Raw genomic sequence first — 22,688 nt, forward strand, 5'->3', positions numbered from 1 at the left:
CAGCCTCTTTATATATCAGCCCCTAATAATACTCATATCAAGTCTATTCCTACATGACTTATATGTCAATACATAAGGGTGAACATTTCAGCAATGCACCCTTGACCCTACTAGCCTTTCTTAACAGAAAAAGATGAGCTTGGGCATAACAATTCTACACTACTTATAAAAATTTCGACCTTGAAATTTACTTACAGAACCGTTCAGGATAATTGTGTTGCATATCATGTTATACTTCCCAGGTGGCTTCTTCTATAGAACTATTGTGCCAAAGTACCTTGACCATACTTACTTCCTTATTCCTTAGCTTCCTGGTTTGCCTGGCTACGATCTGGGTTGGTCTCTCCTCATATGATAGATCATTTGCTATGTGAACTTCATCATAATGAATTACATGGTTCGCATTAGGAATGTAATTCCTCAAATTGGACACATGAAAAACATTGTGAACAGTAGCAAGGCTGGGAGGTAATGCTAATCTATACGCAACCTCACCAACTGCCTCCAAAATTTCAAAAGGCCGTATATATCTTGGATTCAACTTTCCTTTCTTTCCGAACCTAATGATACCTTTGCATGGAGATACCTTGAGAAACACATGATCACCTTTATTGCATATTATATCCCTGTGCTTCTTATCTGCATAGCTCTTCTGCCTGCTTTGAGCCGTTAGCAACCTTTCTCTGATCTTGCTAACTAAGGAAACTGTATTGGAAAAGATCTCTGGCCCAATTAACATTCTTTCCCCAACTTCATCCCAATGCAGGGAAGTTCTAAATTTCTTTCCATAAAGAGCTTAAAAGGATTTCATGCCAATAGAAGATTGATAACTGTTGTTGTAGGCAAACTCTACTAATGGCAGCCTTGATTCTCAATCACCTCCAAAATCTATAAGGCATGCCCTTAGCAGATCTACTAGGATTTGGATCACTCTTTAAGATTGGCCAACTATTTGGGGTGAAATGCAGTACTGATAGCTAACTTCGTCCCCAAACCCTTACGCAAGCTTTCCCAGAAATGTGAGGTGAAACGAGGATCTTGATCGGACACGATTCTGGTTGGGATGTCGTGGAGTCTAACGATCTCTTGCAAGTACAGCTCCGCGTATTAATTCATTGTGAAAGTTGTCTTTACTAGTAGAAAATGTGTTGACTTAGTAAAATGATCTACTACTACCTAGATGGCATTCATTTTTCTCAAGGTCAGAGGTAATCCAACAACAAAATCCATGGCAATATCGTCCCATTTCGAAATAGGTATGGACAGTGGGCAGAGAAGTCCAGTAGGTCTTTGGCGCTCAACCTTAACTTGCTGGCAAGTTAAGCACTCATTAACATACTTAATGATATCCTTCTTCTTACCAGGCTACCAATACAGCATCTGCAGATCTTTGAACATTTTTGTGCTTCCTGGATGAATAGAATATGGAGTAGTACGTGCCTCAACCAATAATTCTTTCCTCAACGAACCTACTAAAGGTACCCATAGCCGATTCTTGTGATACACCAGATTATTCCTAGTGTAATACAAAGGTGTCTCCCTCTTCTTATCTCTTTGCTTCCATAAGGTGAGTTGTGGGTCATCAACTTGTCCCAACCTAATTCTTTTTACAAGATTAGGAACAATGGCTAGAGTTGCAAGAATGCACTCCTTCCTTGGCTCAATCACAGCCAGATCTAATCTTTCAAACTCTTGAATCAGGTCAGACTGGGCAGTGATTTGATTAAGGGTACCAGACTTACGGCTTAAGGCATCAACTACAACATTGGCCCTCCCGATTGATAAATAATTTCACATTCATAATCTTTCACCAACACTAACCAACGTCGCTGCCTCATATTCAACTCCTTTTGAGTAAATTAATATTTCAGACTTTAATGATCAGTAACTATTTGAGACTTCTCACCATAAAGATAGTGCCTCCAGATTTTAAGAGCAAAGACTACAGCAGCCAGTTCCAGGTCATGGGTGGGATAATTCCTTTCATGAATTTTCAGTTGCCTTGAAGCATATGCCACTACATTCCCGTTTTGCATAAGAACAGCTCCTAGTCCACTCTTTGATGCATCTGTGCAAACCACAAAGTTTCCTACTCCTGATGGAATGGTAAGCACTAGAGCAGAAATCAGACACCGCTTTAACTCATTAAAACTTGTCTAGCATTGATCAGACCACACAAATTTCACATTCTTTCGCATTAGAGTTGTAAGAGATAGTGCTATCTTGGAGAATCCCTTGATGAACCTCCTATAATAGCTGCTAGTCCAAGAAAGCTTCTCACCACATTCATGTTCTTTGGCGTCGCCCACTCCTTAACTGTTTCCACCTTTTTGCTGAAATGATATGCCCTAAGAAAGAAATCTGTGTGATCCATAAGTCACACTTACTTAGCTTTACAAACAACTGATTTTCTTTTAAGACTTGCAAAACTACAGCCAAGAGTTGCCTATGCTCTTCCTCCGAACACGAATAAATTATATATCATCTAAGAAAATCACCACAAACTAATCCAAATAAGAATGGAATACCCTATGCATCAGCTCCATGAATACATCTGGTGCATTAGGTAGTCCAAACGACAGAACCAAGAACTCATAATGCCCATAGCGGGTTCGGAATGTGGTTATCTTTATATCCTCTTCCATTATTCGCAATTGATGATAACCAGATCGCAGATCAATCTTGGAAAACACTTAAGCACCTTAATGTTGATCAAACAAGTCGTCAATTTTGGGCAATGGGTACTTATTCTGGATTGTCACCTTGTTCAACTCTCTATAATCAATACACAACCTTTTGGACCCATCTTTCTTATTCACAAGAAGGACTTGTGCACCCCAAGGAGACACACTTGGACGGATGAAGCCTTTATCCAAATAATCTTGCAATTGATCTTTCAGTTATTTCATTTCTGTAGGTGTTAAACGATAAGGCGCCTTTGAAATTGGTAGTGTCCCTGTCTTCAGCGTTATAGAGAACTCCACCTCACACTTTGGCGGCAAACATGAAATATCATCAGGGAATACACTAGGTAATCCCTTACTACTTCAATATCTTCTAACTTGAGTTTCTGCCCAACTATCATAGCATCATTTTTAGACATCACCCTAGCGGCTCCTTTTAAAAACAGTTATTGCCTTTTAAATGCAGGAATCACATGAAACAGAAAGGTCTTCCCATACTGATCTGTTAGCACCACCGTCTTCTTATTACAATTAATTTGTGCCTCATGTCGGAATAGCCAGTTCATACCTAGGATCACATCAAATCCTACTATCTCTACTACCACAAGATCTATTAACATCTTATGGTTCTGATTATAAATTGGGCAGGCTTTAATAATCTTAATATAATTCAGGTGAGAGCCTGAAGGAAGTGATATGCTATATGCCATCAAAGATTCCTCAATTTTTAAACCAGCTTTTTTAACAAAACATGCAGTAATAAAGGAATGTGTTGCTCTAGTGTCTATCAAAGTGTTGGCTAAAATATTTTCTATTAGAAGATTACCCGTAATAATTGTGGTCTTAGGGTCTGCCTCCTCCCTTGTCATTGAAAAAACCCTCCCTAGTGCAAACTCATTCTTCTTGGGACAGTCTCTTTGGATGTGCCATCGTTACTTACATAAGAAACAAGCCTTGGACCCTTGCATACAGCTCCCTACATGATTCTTCCCACAGATGGTACAAAATGAAAGTGGAGTATTGGAAGATTTGGCTAAGGATACTGATCCAGCTGGTTGAACCCTCTTTGATTGTTGTGCCTGTTGAGGTCGTTGAGAAAATCTTTGGTTGTTGTTTTTGTGGTAGAAGTTCCTTGGCTACTGAGAATGTTGGGAGGTAGCAGCCTGATTATAAGATGACAGGGGAAAACCATTTCGATTGAAGGACTAATTAAAAGTTCTCTTCATTGCTAGACCATGAAACTCCCTCCCTTGATAATTGGCCCTCTTGGCCTTAGCCTCCTTAATGATATCTTGGCTATTCTTCTCAGCCATTAGATCTCGATCAACTGTTTCCCTTATGGAAGAAGGATTGATAAGCCTCACATCCCGACGGATTGTAGCATTCAGTCCCTCAATAAAATAATTAAGCTCCATGGTAGCGTCGCCGGTAATCATTGGAGCAAAATACTTGCCCCTCTCAAACCTTTTCACATAATCTGCAATACTAGAATCCCCTTGCTTAATTTCCTGAAATTCTCATGCTAGATTGTTTCTGGTGCTCAAAGTAAAATATTTGCCATAGAAGACCTCCTTGAACTCTCTCTCCATGATATGCTGTTAAGATCAAGTGTTGCCTTAGCCCCTTGCCAGCAAATTCTCGCATCATCCTTGAACATAAAAGTGACACACCTGACCATTTCCACTTCTGTAATCTACATAAACTCAAAAATTGTTTCCATGGACTGAACCCACTCTTCGGAAATAATAGGATTTGTGTTAGCCTTGAACTCAGTTGGCTTAAATCTCATGAATTGCTTGTAAACAGGGGCTTGCCCTCCTTCATGGTTGTTGTGAGTACTATTATTATTATTATTATTATGAAACATTGCCCTCATTTTCTCCCCTTGAAGACGATTCTGATATTTCAAGGCCTCAATTAATCCTGTCAAAAGTGTATTCTGATCTGGCTCCGTTGCTATAGAAGATGGTGAAGACTGGGCTTTCGCAGTTTTCCCCATTGTCTTTAATCTAAAATCATATATAGACCCTAAGAACAGTTTAGCATATTTTCAAACTATATAAGTTGAATTCTTATTTCCTATCATCAGTCCTAATATCACATAAAACTTACAAACATTGAAGGCGAGATCTTGGAGATGCAACTGTCGGAGCTTGAGTGTGGAAGTGCTAAGGATCGAGATCATTGCTCTAATACCAACTGAAATGTCCCTACTCATATAATAGACATACTACTCAACATATATACCTATTTAACATTGAGATCCCTAGTTAAAGCAATATACAACTTGTTCTGTTCAAAAGATATACTTTATATATACAAACTGCATCAAACAGCTACAAGAAGCTACAACAAGATAACCTATAATCCATCATATTAACATGTTTGTGTACAAGTCTTATATACATGCACCATTAAACAGTAAGAAAGGACCCAAAATAAAAATCATGTGTTTATACAAAAAGACAAGTAATTCCAGCAGCATTGGTCCCTCCTCCCACACTCTTCCCCTCCATCAACTGGCTCATCTCCAAGCATCATTCCTTCAAGTGTAAAAAAGCTAGGGTTGGGTACCTACACCACACATAAGCATAGTGATTGTAATGACTCAACAAGCAATTAAGTATTTTAAAACCTGCTGGAATGCTTTTCTTTTAAAAAGGAAGATGTATACATAAAATGTTCATACTTTAAAAAGAGATGATCAGTCCATAAAAACCATTTGCATGTTTAGAAAATATGAGTTCATGGGCCTGTACAGTAACATCTTGAGCCATATTTGACCCTACACCATTCAGAGCTGATCCTAAAGGCAAGGAATCTGTTTAAGTCGTATTTGGAAAAGGCACAATTAGGAGTCCATACCTAAAAACCCTTAACCTATTTGGACCGTCTTTTAGTTGGGCAGCAGTAAATAGAGCTCATGCTAGATACTCTAGTCCCCTCAATAATCAGCTAGTATATTTAGAATTAGCTGACTAGAGCTCATGCCAGCCAGCCTCTTCCCGTTTCCGTCAATACTCATTCATCAATAATATGTGCCCATGTATTCATAACTCATAAGGGTTTCTGTTTTATAAAATTTTATACTTAACAAATCATGGAAACCCTATCATTTCTGGAAAATATGATGATTGTTGTCTTAATTTAGAAAACATATTGTTTATAAAGCAAGTTTGTCAATAAAACTAGATTATGATATAGAAACATGTATTTCAAACATATATGCAAATTATGCAGAAAATACTTGAGATACATAGTTGTGTGTGGCTTTAAGAATGAGTTTAAGAAAAGGCTAGCCTTAATTTCGAAATTGGATAAAGAAGATGGTCTTGGCTAGGGTTTGCTCTTGCTTTGAAGAAAAGCTCATAAGTCTTGCATAAAGAGAGAGAACTGAATTTTCAAATGAAACAAGATAATGGGGGTAAGGTGAGCTAATGGCTGCTATGCTAAGTGTGAAGCATGCAGCTGGGGCAAGTGGGAAGCATGCAAGTGGTTAGGGTGGAATGTTATTAAGCTGCCAAGTTTTTCAATTAAATGATAAGCAAGTGGGTTTAATTAGTGACTAGAGAGAAAATTAAATTAGGATAATACTTATCCTAATTTTTCTAGCGAGTCCCCTCCATGGGTCCCTACAACTTGCAACTTGTTGTTTTATGAAAAATTGCCTAAGTATAAATTGTGAGCCTCTTCTACATGGGTCCTTCTACAAAATGTCCCATAATATAATTAACACAACCTTTTTATATATCAACCCCTAATAATACTAATAACAAGTTTATTCCTACATCACTTATAAGTGAATACATAAGGGTGAACATTCCAGCAATGCACCCTTAACCTTACTAGCCTTTCTTAACAGAAAAAGATGAGCATAGGCATAACAACACGTCTAACCACGTATCTGTTAGACTACACGTCTAACCACATATAAGTTAAACTACACGTCTAATCAGATATCTGTTAGACTGCACGTCAAACTACGTGTCTGTTAGACTGCACGTCTAACCACGTATAAGTTTGATTGCACATCTAACCAAGTAGTTGTTAGACTGCACGTCTAACTACGTGTCTATTAGACTACACGTCTAACCACGTATCCGTCAGACTGTACGTCTAACTACGTGTCTGTTAAACTGCACGTCTAACTAGCCGTATGTCTAACAACCAACACGTCTAATGAACCTGATTCAAGCTAAGTCTAACTTAGCACGTTTTGATGCACCTACACAAAAACAATTAGACGGCTTAGTTTCATTCTTATTTAAGTTTTACACAAGTTCATCATCAAAATATCGTTTGTCAAAATAATTTGACCCAACACTATTCTTCGTAATTTATCACAAACTCTTGAACCGAGTTCAAGTGCGGAAGTATTTGTTTCAACTTGAAGCAACAAATAAACAGTTTAGAGGATAGTAAGGGAAAGAAGACACAACACAATATTTATGGATGTTAGGAGATAAACTCCTACGTCACCCCTTCTTCTCAAATATTTGAGAAGGATATTCACTAGAATATTCGATCTGTTTACAACGCGTACACAGACTTAATCGAAAAAACCATGGCTTAGTTACTTCTTGTTTTCGACCCTTCAATAAACTCACTTTGTTGAACAGAAAAAAATTATGTCAACTTACAATGCTCACCACTGACACAGAATAGGTAGTATTGTAATACACTTGAGTTTCTAACACACTATTGAGAAGTTTGTAGGTATTGAAAAATTGAGCGATTTGATAGCAAGGATTCGGATTGAAAAGTTTGTTAAGAAGGTTCGGTCAAAAGGTTCAGTTCAAGTTCAAAATGTGATATTCTTATGTGACTTCTGTCTTCTTAAGTAGGCAAATATATCAACGGATTTATTTTACTTCAATGGCTATGTCTGCTTCATGAAACAGTTTTTCTTCTCATTGATTGGTTGAAGTTCAGAATAGTACAGAAGATGGGATATCCTTTGATTTTATATGTACTCTGATAATAATAAATAAACAAAGAAATCATTAATTGGTTTAATGACTTCCGAGGAGCAATTAGTATACATTTTTGTCTTCTAATGATTTGGTTGTCTGAATTAGGCTCGCAGACATCTTCTCCCAAGAAGTTTTCATCATACTTGCACTAAAAAGGCAACAAGATAGTCTGGAGATATAAAAGTTTTTTTATGCAATTGTCGGATATGCTTATTACAATGTTGGGATCCATACTACAGGCTACGCTTCATTAGAAAACCGATTAGGATATTACCGGTTATATATGAGGTATGAGATACTACCGATTGAGATACTACTGGCTACGCGTAAGATACTACCAATTGAGATACTACTGGCTATGCGTAAGATACTACTGAATTCAAGATATTACTGGGTTTGGAGATACTACCGACTTTGAGATACTACTGATTCTGAGATACTACTAACTTTGAGATACTATCGATTCTGAGATACTATCAGTTTGGAGATACTACCGACTTTGAGATATTATCGATTTTGAGATACTATTGACTTTGAGATACTACTGATTCTGAGATACTACCAACTTTGAGATACTACCGAATCTGAGATACTACCAGTTTCTAAATATTACCAATTTGAGATACTACCGATTACGTTTGACATAAAACCAAAGTGGAGATATAACCGGTTCTGAGATACTACCGATTACATTTGACATAAAACCGAAGTGGAGATAAACTAGTTCTGAGATACTACCGATTATGTTTGACTTAAAACCAAAATGGAGATATAACTGGTTCTGAAATACTATCGGTTACGTCTCAGATATAAAACCGAAGTGGATATATAATAGGTTATGAGATACTACCGGTTACGTTTGACATAAAACCGAAGTGGAGATATAACTGGTTCTGAGATACTACCGGTTACGGTTGACATAAAACCAAGGTGGAGATATAATCGGTTCTGTGATACTGCTGGTTATGTCTCTGATATAAAATCAATTTTTGCAACTGACTTTAGATAAAACCGTTTAGCTTTATTTCTGGTTTTCTTTACCTGCACGGAATTAATCTTGATTAGGTTCATTATTAATAGTTAATTAATAATTAATTACCTATTTATCTAACAATTTCTCCCTTTTTGATTATTTAACATAAATATTTAAAACATTGTAATTTTATAATCGTTGGCCGTTTATAATGAGTTAATTGTTTATTTTAATCTAACAATTTCTCTCTCTTTGATTGTTTAGAATAAATTATCAAAGCCACTTCATCTTTTAAAATGTGTGATATGTTCTTCATTTGTTCTTTAATAATTTCTCCCCTTTTGATATTTTGAACTTAAAACTATCAAAACCAGCCATAAATAGCAGAATAATTATAAAATGAATATCCCTATTTTATAAACAGAAACCAGTGTTGTTAGCAATAGGAATATAGCTAGAAATTCAACAGAAATAATTCTAAGTGTAAAATGCATAAGTGGGAGATCAAAGATAAGATAAGATGTTAGGATCGGGGACGCCCTTGGAGGACCGGGGTGTTTCCGGTTTTAGGAAGGGTGGCCGCTTACAGAACACAACACACAATTTGGTGATAGTCCGGTTAGAGACTATAACCGTTCTCAGCACTTCGCAAACTGTCACAGACTCTTGAACCGGGTTCAAGGGCGGAAATGTCTGTTTCAGTCTGAAGCAACGTATGCAACTTATTTTTGATGAGATTAACAAGGAGTCGGTTAGATGGAGTGTATGAACCGGTTTTGATTTAAGGAGTAAGATTGTTTTGGTTTGTGGTTAGGTTAAGTGAGTAAGCATGAAATAAAGGAAATAACATGAGACAAGATTTTTTATGGATGTTCGGAGCAAACCCACCCACGTCACCCCTTATTCTCGGGTTATAAGAAGGATCTCCACTAACTTTCAAAGTTACAACAGTTACACAGCCGGTCGAGCCTAACTCGCTACTCGCCGATTACACCAACTCACTCTTGATGTAATACAATAACACAACACAATAATAGCTTTCGGTAAATGACACAACGGTTTTGGATCGCGCGTGAGATTTATTTATCTCTCTAAGATTTTCGTAACTTGTCATTAATGAGGTCGCTTCGTCTTCCTTTTATAGTGAAGATGATCCCAACGGTCACTTTCTTCTCTCACCGTGGGATTGGTTAATTTAGAGTCACGCCGGTGCAGAGAGGTTGCTTTTACGTTTCAACTTCCTAACACTTGGCAAGCATGCAGATGCTCCTTAGGTAAAGATGACGTAGCCGGTTTGCAGATTCGAACACGTGTCAGGCATGCACCCTCCGGCTGTCGAAGTCGGATCAGTAAATCATCATTGTTTTTCTCGCATGCTTCTGATCGGATCTTATCTTCTTTTATCTCTTCGAGACACGTCTATTTTGTCATATTACGTCATCTCAGTAGATTTTAGTTTCCGGTTGATTCTTACACAGTATAGTCCGGCTGGAATGTAGACTTGTCTTTGCTAGCCGATCTCTTGAGAATGTTAAAACCGGTTCCTCTTGATCTTGACTTGATCACTTGGAACTGAATTTCTTTGAAGTGTTCTTTAGCCGGTTTGTGCAATTCGATCTGTTCCTGCACATAGAAATTAATAGTTGTTTAGTTTTTCTGGCCGCTTCCAAAAATTAACTTTACTTCATTTTTCTATCAATTTCTCCCTTTTTGATTATTTAGAATAAATATTCAAAACTTGTAAAGTATGGCCGGTTTGCAAAATTAACTTACTAAATTTTGTTATCAATTTCTCCCTTTTTGATTATTTAGAATAAATATTCAAAACTTGTAAAGTATGACCGGTTTGAAAAATTTGTTTTAACAATTTCTCCCTATTTGATGTTTTTCTGTTTAAGAAAAATTTCAAAAACATGTTTTTATTTTTTTTATTTTTTTTTCAAAGGATGTTCAGTGAACTAAGTACTTAAAGTATGACAAAGAGTGACTGAGTTCTAAAATAAAACCAAACACAGATAATTTGTTCATAAGAAAGAAAATAAGCTAAGGATTGGATGGTCCCCCCTTTTCATTTTCTTTTTCCTTCCGCCTCCTTTCTTCTTCTTCTCTCGCCTTCCATTCAGTCTCTCTTCGTTCAGCGTCGAATTGCCAACCGGTCCATACACTTGAGATGCCGGGAGTTCGTTTGCCAAATCCAAAACCTCCACTTGCTGGTCTTGGTGGGCGAGGCGGTTGAGCAACAATCGGTCTGGTACTTGGAATTTCGACTGCTTTCTTATTTCGCAGGTTGAGTTGTTTGATATCCTCTTCTTCTTCGTCAAGAGGTTCTTCGTTTAGTCCGACCGGTTGAATCTCTCCTAGACCGCTTCGTTCTGCAAGCTTCATTACGGCCGCAACCGCTTTCCGTTTGTTCTTATTCCTTGTCTTCATAGAGTGCGAGGGTTGAGCCGGTGTGGATTCTTGTAGAGCGGCCTGTTCTTCCTCATCGCATTGCTTGGCGAGCTCAAGATCTTTTTCCTCAAGTTCCTTCCTTAACAGTTCCCTCTCCTTTTCTTCGTCCTGAAGTTTCTTTGCAGTTTCGGCATCAGAATTAATTTACGCTTGAGTTTTGTTGACTTGAAGTTTGGACAGCTCTTCAATCTGAGCGGCCATAGCCTGCAACATGTCGATTAAAGGAGCGGTTGCGGTTTGGACGGATTCGGCGATCATTGACTTGATTGAGGTTTGCACGGTTTCATCTATCATCGACCTGATCGATGTTTGGGCGGTGTTGGCAATTTCGGATTGAATGGATCCCCGGATAGTTTCTGTCAAGTTGGTTTCAACGGTTGCAATCTTCTCATCACTAGCAATGTTGTACTTGCGAAATCAAGAGATGATTGTATCAACAACCACTTGCTTTACTTGCTAAGGATCCAGAGTCTTATCAGTCTGAGGAGGATCACTGCTCCGGTTTTCTGCTGTCATGGAGGACTCTCCGGTACCAAAGAAGGGTTTGCTTTGGTAGAGATCGGCATGAGTTAAGACATGTTTGCACTTGTCCTTCCATTCTTCCTCGAACCGGTCAACACTCTGAATGAGTCTATCACGCACTGGGTGAAACCGCTCAAATATTCTTGATTCGATTGGAGTTAAGGTTGCTCCTTCTGCCTCCCTCAATGCATCTTCTACTGTATGTAACCGGGCGTATTCGTGAATCGCCAAGGTTTTGTTGAATGCGGCTTGAATGACGTTGGTACATGTCAGCTTGAGAGCCTCGTCTTCTAGTTCCAACAGTTTTCCCAGTGTTTGTTACCGCTCATATCGGGGATCATGTCTGACAGCTTTGTTTCACAACGTAGCTTGACCCATAAGTGGTATGATGAGACCAACTCTCCAGCATCCTTGTTCATATCCAGGAGGAGCTTCTCAAACATCTCTTCCTCTTCTTCTTCTGAAATGGGGACCTCGACTTCGGTTACAATCTCAGGTTGTGAACTGGTTTGCAGAACACTTTTTCCCTTTACCGTAGAATCGTCAAGTAAAACTTTTTTCCCTTTGTTAACCTGAGTTGGACCTTCAGGTGTGATTGTTGATTTAGCTGGCCCGTCTTGGGCCGATCGGAGCGTTCTGTCGGTTGGAACGGACTTGTTCCCCGCCGAACCGGATGGTTCGTTTTCTTCAATATTTCCCTCCTGAGCCGGAGGGGTGATGTTCTCAGTTTTGTCCGTTTCTTCGACCGGATGGGTTTCACTCTGACTGGGTATCTCAACCTGATCAGCTAGCTTAAGAAGACTTGACACATCGTCTTCGGTTTCAATAACAGTGTTTTTGACCGCGTCCACTATAACCTCTGAGGTTCTTAAACCTACCTCAACCATTATCTCATCGAGTTTCTTGTTCGGGGACTTGTAGTTTTCAGAGTGAATACTAACCTCTTCTGCCTCCTTCGATGTTGACTTGGTTTCTTGGCTCCCCGAGGGTTCGGCTTGCCTTGATGGTGGAGAGTCGACTGGAATGGGATGAACTGCGTTGATGAGAATGGGCTGAAAGACGTCTGTGGTTCTCTTTGGAGAATGATCCGAGGAAAGAATTTTCTCGGAATCTGCGGCTTGTTGGAGCTCTTCTTTGCGGATGTATTCTTCCTCCCCTTTTTCTTCTGAGAGGCATCGGCTTGAACCGCCTTCCCCTTGGGATCTTCTTGTTTCAAACTTTCTTCAGCTGGTGCGGATGAGCTGGTTCCTTTTGATGACTTCGTTCTGGAGGACTTCGGCATAGCCGCTTTGGCAGTCTTCTTGCTCATTTGCTCAGAGTTAAGAATATTAGCAGATGGAAGCGGTTCACCTTCACCAAGTTCCACATTAAGGAACTTAAGAATTTTCATTATTTGCATTGCGAAGGCCTGAACCCGGCCATCCTTCTTCACTACCATTTCGCAGAACTGTTCGAACAGAACGGTTCCCCAATCTATCTTGTCACCGCGGACAATCGCCATCATCATTTTCAACTTCAGCTTTGTCATGTTATCGAAGTTGTCTCCTCTATCCTGAAGTGATCTGGAGACTATGTTCAGCAGCCATCTAAACTCCGGCTTGAGTTTGTTCTTCCGGCTTGATTGAGTCACCAGATCCTTGTCATCAGCCGATATCACCAACCGGACCGCGTTGGATTCTGCGTCTGTTAGGCTTGTTTTGAAGTCCAGCCCGGTATTCGGCAAACCGAGTGCTTCAGAAAATAGCTCCTCCGTGATGTTAACCGTTTTGCCGCTTACGGTGGCGGAGACCGTCCTCTTCGTTAGAGTCGACGTTGCCAGAAACTGCATAACTTCCGTCGGGTGCACGATGAACGGACCAGACAAATATGTTTCCAATCCCGAATCCCTTAGCGATTGTAGCACGGCCTTGTTTTCTTTCCCAGCGTGTTCGTCGATGTCGCTGAAATCGACCTGCAACATGTATTGAAAGGGTTCTTTGACTAGAGCCATGGTGATTTTGTGAAAGAAGAAGATGAAGAACAACGATGATCGGAAGTCAGAGAGATTTTTAATATTTTAGAGAGAGAAAGCTTGTGCAAATAATGAACTGTTTTACACTTATATAGGAGGCGGTTTTGAACGGTTGGAAGATGAACCGTCACTTGGTTGTGTTTTTGGCGCCAACTTTCCCTCCAAATGTTACTGCAGTAACTTTCAGCGGTAAATGCGGAGAAGACAATGGGCGGTAATTTTTGTGCGCGGTAAAACCGTGGGCGGTAAGTTTTTCAAAAATTTTCAGTTTTGTTTTGAGGTTTTGATTTACCGGAGGCTTGTTAACCGGATGTTTCGTTTAACATGGAGTCTTATGTTTATTCAAGTCAAAACCGGAAAGAAAGATATTGTGAATAACCGGAGACTTAAAAAAATGATAAAATTTTATTAATAAATCCGAAACATAGAGTAATGAAGTGGTTTTCCGGTCGTACAGCAAAATGACCAGAAAACCGGAAAGTACATATAGATTAAACTAGATCGATCCAATCCCCCTCGATCATTCTAACAAGCCATTTGGTCACGGTGTTGTCGGGTGTCCGTTCCTCAATCCTCGATATCCATCTATCTAGCATCGATTATGAAGAAATGGTGTGACATATCAACGTTTGTTCAGCTTTGGATTAAGTATATCCACTTCTACTAGGTCATTTCAACCGTGTAGTAAATATACACGTGATTTGACATCACGAAGTGATCAGGCATAACCGGAGACTTCCTCCCAATTAGCATTCTTGAACTTTCAATGACCTATTTGAATATGGTTTGAGAAGCGAGAGCTTCTCCCTGAACACATATCCCGGTTTTTCATAATTATGTATGTAAGCAGTATGCATGCATGATCATGATATAAGTTGCTTAACATCAGTAATTCCTATAATATTTCTGAAATGAGAAAACTTAGCTTCCTGTAGCGGTTTCGTGAAGACGTCTGCTACTTGTTGCTCAGTTGAGACATATTTCAACCGGATGTGTTTCTCCTGAACATGCTCCCGGATGAAATGGTGTCTTATATCAATGTGCTTTGTTCTTGAGTGCAACACCGCATTGTATGTAATCGCTATTGCGCTGGTGTTGTCACAGAATATTGGTGATTCCTCAGCTACTACGCCAAAGTCCCTTAGTTGCTGTTGGATCCAGAGGAGTTGTGCACAGCAGCTTCCGGCTGCTATATACTCTGCCTCTACGGTTGATGTTGCAACTGAAGTCTGTTTCTTGCTACTCCAAGTAACTAGCCGGTCACCCAGGAATTGGCAGGTTCCACTTGTACTCTTTCTATCGATTTTGCATCCTGCGTAATCCGCGTCTGAGTAGCTTATGAGATTGAAACTTGAGTCTTTTAGATACCAAAGTCCCACTTCTTGAGTTCCCTTCAGATATTTTAATATTCTTTTGGCCGCAGTGTAGTGTGATTGCTTTGGATTGGCTTGGAATCTCCCACATACTCCAACCGCAAACAAGATGTTCGGTCGACTGGCTGTTAAGTAAAGCAGGGATCCAATCATTCCCCGATATGCTGTGATGTCAACGGCTTGATCATCCTCATCTTTGTCTAACTTTACGGAAGGGCTCATTGGTGTAGCCGCCTCGGCGCATGTATCCATTCCAAACTTCTTTAGTAGTTCTGCTGTGTACTTTGGTTGACTGATGAACGTTCCGGCTTCAATCTGCTTAACCTGAAGTCCTAGGAAGAAACTCAGTTCTCCCATCATACTCATTTGAAATTTGTCAGTCTTCATTTTTGAGAATTTATCACATAGTTTTGGATCGGTTGATCCGAAAATAATATCATCGACATATATTTGAACAAGTAATATGTGTTCCTTTTTTTCAAATTTGAAAAGTGTTTTATCAACTAAGCCTATTGTAAATTTGTGATCAAATAAGAATTGTGTTAACGTATCGTACTAGGCTCTTGGAGCCTGTTTCAAACCGTAAAGAGCTTTGTTCAGCCGGTAAACATGATTTTCGTGTTCTGGATTTTTGAAACCTGGAGGTTGATTAACATATACTTCCTCATTTACCTTACCGTTTAGAAAAGCGCTTTTAACATCCATTTGAAAAACTTTGAAATTTTTGAAAGCTACATATGCTAAAAATATTCTAATGGCCTCAAGTCTAGCTACAGGGGCAAATGATTCTTCAAAATCAATGCCTTCTTCCTGTTTGTAGCCTTGAGCCACTAACCGGGCTTTGTTTCTCGTAACTAAACCGTCTTCATTGAGTTTATTTCTGAATACCCATCGTGTTCCTATAACCTGTTTATTTTTCGGTCTAGGGACTAGGTACCAGACTTTATTTCTCTCAACCTCGTTTAATTCCTCTTGCATTGCTAGGATCCAATCGGGATCTGACAATGCTTCATCCACCTTTTTCGGCTCAATTTGTGATATGAAAGCGGAGTTTTCATAGTGTTCCAAATTTTGTTGCCTAGTTCGGACGGGTGAGGATAGGTTACCTATTACTAGTTCAAGAGGATGATTTTTGTTCCTTTTGAGGTTTATCCGAGACGTGTCTATCAAGCTTTCGGTTGGCTGATCAAGGTTAGACTAATCGGTAGGCTGAACAGAGTCAGACCGACCGATTTCTTCAATCGAAACTGAAGAGTCAACTTTCTGTGGTAAGGCAGCTTGAGCAGGCTGAGGTTCAGCATCAACCTCTTGGTCATTGAAAAATCGTGTAAAAACCGGAACCTCGTCTTCATCATCAGAATAGATATTGAAATTTTCCATTCTGTTGTGAAGGTCGAACGGTAATGCAGTGTTTCGTTCAACTGATTTATCAAAAACAACGTGGGCTATTTCTTCAACTGTTAAAGTCCTAGTATTATATATCCTATAAGCTTTACTTACAGCTGAATATCCCAACATTATTCCCTCATCGGATTTAGCATCAAAAGCGGTCAAATAATTTTTGTCGTTGTTGTGAACAAAACATTTACTACCAAAAATTCGAAAATACCGTATGTTTGGAATCCGATCATAGTATATTTCAAAAGGAGTTTTGGAAAAACGTTTAGTTACTAAAGATCGGTTTTGAGTGTAACATGCGGTATTGATAGCCTCAGCCCAAAACTTTTTAGCGATACCCGAATCGGCTATCATTGACCTTGCAGCTTCCTTGAGAGTTCGGTTTCTTCTCTCAGCCAGGCCGTTTTGTTGAGGAGTTCTGGCACTAGACAACTCGTGTATAATACCGGAATCATCAAGAAAAGTAGTTAATCTGTTATTTATAAACTCAATTCCTCTTATACTTCTGATTTTGTTTACTCGAATAGATTTTTCATTTTGTATTCTCAAAATCAATTTGATCAAGTTTGGAGTTTCTTAATTTTTAGAGGCTAGAAATGTTACCCAAGTGAACTTAGAATAATCATCAATTATTACCATAGTGTAATGCATGCCTCCTAGACTGGTTACTCTAACCGGACCAAACAGATCCATATGCAAAAGTTCTAAGCACCGTTCAGATTGATAATTTCCTTTACTTTTGAAGGATGACTTTATTTGTTTACCCATTTTACATGCAGCACATACTTTATCTTTTGAAAACTTAACATTTGGAAAACCGTAAACTAGTTCTTTGGAACATATAAAGTTAATTGTTTTGAAATTCAAATGGTTTAGCCGTTTATACCAAAGCCATTTTGGATCATTTCCAGCTATCATGCATACAGGTTTTTAAAAATCAGTTTTCCAATTAACTTTGTAAATATTTCTCATTCGGTTACCGGTCAAAAGAATGTCATTTTGATGATTCTTAACTAAACATGCATTCTTATAAAATTCAACTTTATAACCTACATCGCACATTTGACTTATGCTTAATAGGTTGAAATGCAAGTGTTCTACCAGTAATACATTATTTATGGATAGATTACCATGGGCAATCTTACCCTTGCCCACGGTTTTACCTTTCGAGTTGTCACCGAATGTTATTACTGCTCTGGTTTCAAACTTGATGTCGGTTAGTAGTTCATCATTACCGGTCATGTGTCTTGAGCATCCGCTGTCCAGACACCATTCCGAGTTCTTTAGCCGGTTGTTTCTCCTAACCTCTTCGTTGTTTGCCATGAAGCATGTCACTCTTTCTTCATTATCTTCGTTGTCGGAGTACGCCCATTCGCTTCCACCGTCGGATGCAATGAGTGTTTTCTGTATTTCCTTCCCTTCGTCGGCATGCTGGTCGTCGTTTCTCCGGTAGTCGTTCCGTTGATTGTCATTTCTCCGATAGTTGTTCCCTTGGTAGTTGTTACCCTGGTACCGGTTACCTTGGTAGTTGTTGCCTTCATATTTGCCTTCCGGTTTTATATCGTCTCTTCTCGGTTTCCTACACTCTGGCCTGAAATGTCCAAAACCGTCACAGTTATAACATCTTTTATTTGATTTATCTACATAATTATAGCTAAAGTTGTTGTTAGATGGGGGCTGGTTCTTCTTCATGAATCTCCCAAATTTCTGAGCTAACATCGCCATCACATCTTCACTGATCTGATCAGCGTTCTTGACTGGAGCCGGAACGGTTGATACTTGGATCGCCGGTTCCACCGATGTAACCAAAGCTCTGGTTGCGGTTGACGTGGATGCTTCATCTTCGATCCGAGACTTAATCTCGAACTCATAAGCTTTTAGATCCTCAAACACGTCATGCAACTTCATCTACCCGAGGTTGCTTTATTCTCTCATCACCATGGTTTTGATATTCCATGTGCTCGGTAGTGATCTTAAGGCTTTAATGATTACTTCTCGGTTGTCGTATTTCTTTCCGAGTGTCTGAAGCTCGTTGACCACACTGGTGAACCGGTTGCTGAATTCTTTCATATTTTCCCCCGGTTTCATCCTGATATTTTCATATTTCTGTGTAGCCACCAAGATTTTGTTCTCCTTTGTTCTCTCGTTTCCTTCATGAATCTGAATGATCGTTTCCCAGGCTTCCTTTGCATTATCACAGGCTGATATCTTGTTCAAGGTATTATCGTCTATAGCCTTATAGATGTGCCTCATGCAATGGTTGTCCAGGTTACTCCGTCTTCGATCTTCAGTTGTCCATTCGTCTAACTCCTTGTTGATCTTGATTGGCCCTTCTATCAGGACTCGGCTCATCTCATCATCTAGCGTGATCAGATGTAGATACATCTGTTTCTTCCAACTGCTAAACGTTTCACTGTTTAGCATTGGCGGCTTGTCGTTGTGGGTCATGCTTCCCATCTTCTTCGGTTGCTTGAGTGCTAAGAACCTCGCTCATATACCACTTGTTAGGATCGGGGACGCCCTTGGAGGACCGGGGTGTTTCCGGTTTTAGGAAGGATGGCCGCTTACACAACACAACACACAATTTGGTGATAGTCCGGTTAGAGACTATAACCGTTCTCAGCACTTCGCAAACTGTCACAGACTCTTGAACCGGGTTCAAGGGAGGAAATGTCTGTTTCAGTCTGAAGCAACGTATGCGACTTAGTTTTGATGAGATTAACAAGGAGTCGGTTAGATGGAGTGTATGAACCGGTTTTTGATTTAAGGAGTAAGATTGTTTTGGTTTGTGGTTAGGTTAAGTGAGTAAGTAGGAAATAAAGGAAATAACACGAGACAAGATTTTTTATGGATGTTCGGAGCAAACTCTCCTACGTCACCCCTTCTTCTCAGGTTATGAGAAGGATCTCCACTAACTTTCAAAGTTACAACAGTTACATAGCCGGTCGAGCTTAACTCGCTACTCGCCGATTACACCAACTCACTCTTGATGTAATATAATAACACAACACAATAATAGCTTTCGGTAAATTGCACAACGGTTTTGGATCGCGCGTGAGATTTCTTTATCTCTCTAAGATTTTCGTTACTTGTCATTAATGAGGTTGCTTTGTCTTCCTTTTATAGTGAAGATGATCCCAACGATCACTTTCTTCTCTCACCGTGGGATTGGTTAATTCAGAGTCACGCCGGTGCAGAGAGGTTGCTTGTACGTTTCAACTTCCTAACACTTGGCAAGCATGCAGATGCTCCTTAGGTAAACATGACGTAGCCGGTTTGTAGATTCGAACACGTGTCAGGCATGCACCCTCCAGCTGTCGAAGTCGGATCAGTAAATCATCATTGTTTTTTTCGCAAGCTTCTGATCGGATCTTATCTTCTTTTATCTGTTCGAGACACGTCTATTTCTTCATATTACGTCATCTCAGTAGATTTTAGTTTCCGGTTGATTCTTACACAGTATAGTCCGGCTGGAAAGTAGACTTGTCTTTGCTAGCCGGTCTCTTGAGAATGTTAAAACCGGTTCCTCTTGATCTTGACTTGATCACTTGGAACTGAATTTCTTTGAAGTTTTCTTTAGCCGGTTTATGAGGCTCCATCCGGTTTGTGCAATTTGATCTGTTCCTGCACATAGAAATTAATAGTTGTTTAGTTTTTCTAGCCGCTTCCAAAAATTAACTTTACTTAATTTTTCTATCAATTTCTCCCTTTTGATTATTTAGAATAAATATTCAAAACTTGTAAAGTATGGCCGGTTTGCAAAATTAACTTACTTAATTTTTCTATCATAAGAGTTTCAGTGTCTCCTTCTTTTCGGTTGTGGATTCGGTTCTGCAAGGTCTCCCATGAATCTTGCCACGCAGCCCTGACCTGGTTGCCCCGGAACATTTATTTTAGGATTCCTTGCCCTCGGATGATCAAATACATCATCAATTCTAAGTCACCCAGCTCGTCGTAGCCTACAACCTGACCTAGTGTTGCGTGGGATTTCAGGTGGAGGTGCATCAGGCTGAGACTGATTGTTCGTACTCGAGCTCTATATTGAGACAAGGGAATATCATCCATCTACATTTTCCTACTCCTAAATAAGTAGGGAAGCCTCCTCATTTTCTCTAATTTTTCAGCCTCAACTTGTTTAGTTGCCTCGTCAATTGCGTTCTCTTCATCATGAAGACGTCGGGCAGCTTCTTCTTTTTCTCTGAGTTTCTTGGCATCAGTAGTGTTCTGGGATTTGACCATCTCAACAAGTTGCGATGATACGACTTCAACGACAGTGAGTGTCTTGCAGACCATTGGTTTTATCTATCCCAATTTCTGCCTCAACTCATGTCAAAACCCTGTCAATTCCTGATTATGAGAACCTAAAGAGGATGCTTGTTTTCTTTCCATTTCATCAAATCGGGTAATAACAAATTCTTGCCATGGAGCTAGAGCGTTCAAGATAATCTACTGGATGTCCTCTCTTAGAGTTTCCTCATAATCGGATCGAGTCGGGATATGAGAACCAAGAGCAACGGACCAGGTAGGACGAACTTGATAAGAGCTAATTTGAATAGATCTTTTCGGACGAGTCGGTTCTTTAACATTATCATTAATGTTCTTATGAACATGACCAGATAGTTCTTGAGGCATAGAAGACTTACTCAATTTAGATTGAGCAGGGGTCGGTGTCTTGGAGGGTGGAACTTCAAGATCCTCTACAATGAGTGGTTGTGATGGAAGAAAATTAGAGTTAGTTGTGTCTTGGCCATCCTCATTTTCAGATTCATCACATGTTGTTCCCAGAAGGCCAAAGTCTATTATGTCAATCGAAGTAACTTTCTGTCTTTCGACTATTCGTTCATATTCCTACATAGACATGCCAATTTATTTTTCTTTAACACACCATCCCTTAACATCGTATCCTTCAAAGTGCTCTCGTTCTTCGGAAGGGGTCCAGGTTGGCTTTGAATTTTAAACCATTTCAATAATCGGCTGCTCGGTTATGATAATTTGAGGTTCACCTTGAGAACATGGCATTTCTTTGATGAAATCCAATGGTTTTGTCCCGTCATCATGATTTAGGTCGGCTCGCATGCAAGGAATATCGGACTCTTGAGAAGTTCAAGTAGCCCCTCCCTCCATCCACAATTCTCGCAGAAGTGGACATGTATTGATCTGTAACAGCTTCCAAGTGTTTAATCACTTCCTCATCCGCCTTTGCGGTTGCTACAAATGGGTCAAATTCTCCTTGCAACCTTTAAGAATGGGGAAAATTGATCGGCCCCTTCCATAGGCATCCACAAATATACTTCTTCGCATGGCTTCAGCAACCGATTGGGTTTTGGCTATGGAGAAGTGCATCCCATTTCTTATCTTCGGCGACCTCGGGGAAGATCTCAACGAAATTCCTTTCGAGTCTCAATTATACCCATGTATTGTATATATTTACCTTCTTTTGGGCAGTGGTCTCGGCCTCTTCGAGAATGAGTTTAATAGTCTCCTGAGCTTCTGGAGATATATCTAGGGGCGAATCAGGAGGTGGTGATGCAATGCCTTTGTTTTTATATGGTTTGCCCGTAGTAGGATCTATGGCTATCTCAGCAACGTTCTCCAGTTCTAGAATGGGCTCTCTAATCTCAAGTTGCCTTGAATTTCTCATTGCAACAAAAGAGGATTGTAGTTCAACAATAGTTCTCTTTAGACCATGTTCATTTAGAGGAGTCGGAATATGTAGAATCCCCTGTGGAAACGATGGATTTGTAATAGGTTCTTCGTGGATGACTGCCATACATGTTTCATTCTCAGTAGACAAGGGGCTTAAAGCATGAGTGGATAGCTCATTCTGAGGTGTCTACTCATCGTTAACTTGACCGGTTTCAGCAACTTTCTGCCGTACCTGATTTTGGCATATTCGATCGATCGGTTCCAAATGCAATGTTCACCTGATCGGTTTCATCGATCCAACCGGTTTCAGCGGGATCAACCACATATTATGTAGTGTTAACTGCTATCGATTGAACCTCTAATGTCGTAGGCTCAATCGTAGTGGTAGGAAGTGCAATGCTTTCCTTTTGATTTTCAGCAACTACCAATACAAGTTCAGCATTAAAGAGAGAAGGAAGAGGGATAATTACCTTCGATTGAGTCTTCTTTTGTAAATAAGTAATTTTATTCACATCTTTCGGTCTTGTTCTAGAAATTCTAGTAGTGATAGCGGTGGACTCAGCGGCTTATCTAAGTATTTAAACTGTACGGGTGGAAGTGTTGATGCATTTCGAACATCCTCTGTCTTTTCACTAGCAGCTTTTCCGCTGCTTGTTT

At 39.7% G+C, this 22,688-nt stretch overlaps 1 protein-coding gene across 1 annotated transcript; it reads right to left on the reverse strand.

The window, feature by feature from the left end:
- Positions 1–229: 229 nt before the first annotated feature.
- LOC124913278 lies at positions 230–739 on the reverse strand. Its single transcript, XM_047453872.1, has one exon. It carries the CDS (start codon positions 737–739, stop codon positions 230–232), a length of 510 nt encoding a protein of 169 aa, XP_047309828.1.
- Between the last annotated feature and the right edge of the window lie 21,949 nt (positions 740–22,688).

Source organism: Impatiens glandulifera, chromosome 8 (genome assembly GCF_907164915.1).
Source record: "Impatiens glandulifera chromosome 8, dImpGla2.1, whole genome shotgun sequence".
Classification (NCBI taxonomy): domain Eukaryota; kingdom Viridiplantae; phylum Streptophyta; class Magnoliopsida; order Ericales; family Balsaminaceae; genus Impatiens; species Impatiens glandulifera.

Excerpts from the sequence above, each read along its gene's own strand:
- LOC124913278 (XM_047453872.1), bottom strand. The coding sequence starts at position 739 with ATGTTAATTGGGCCAGAGATCTTTTCCAATACAGTTTCCTTAGTTAGC.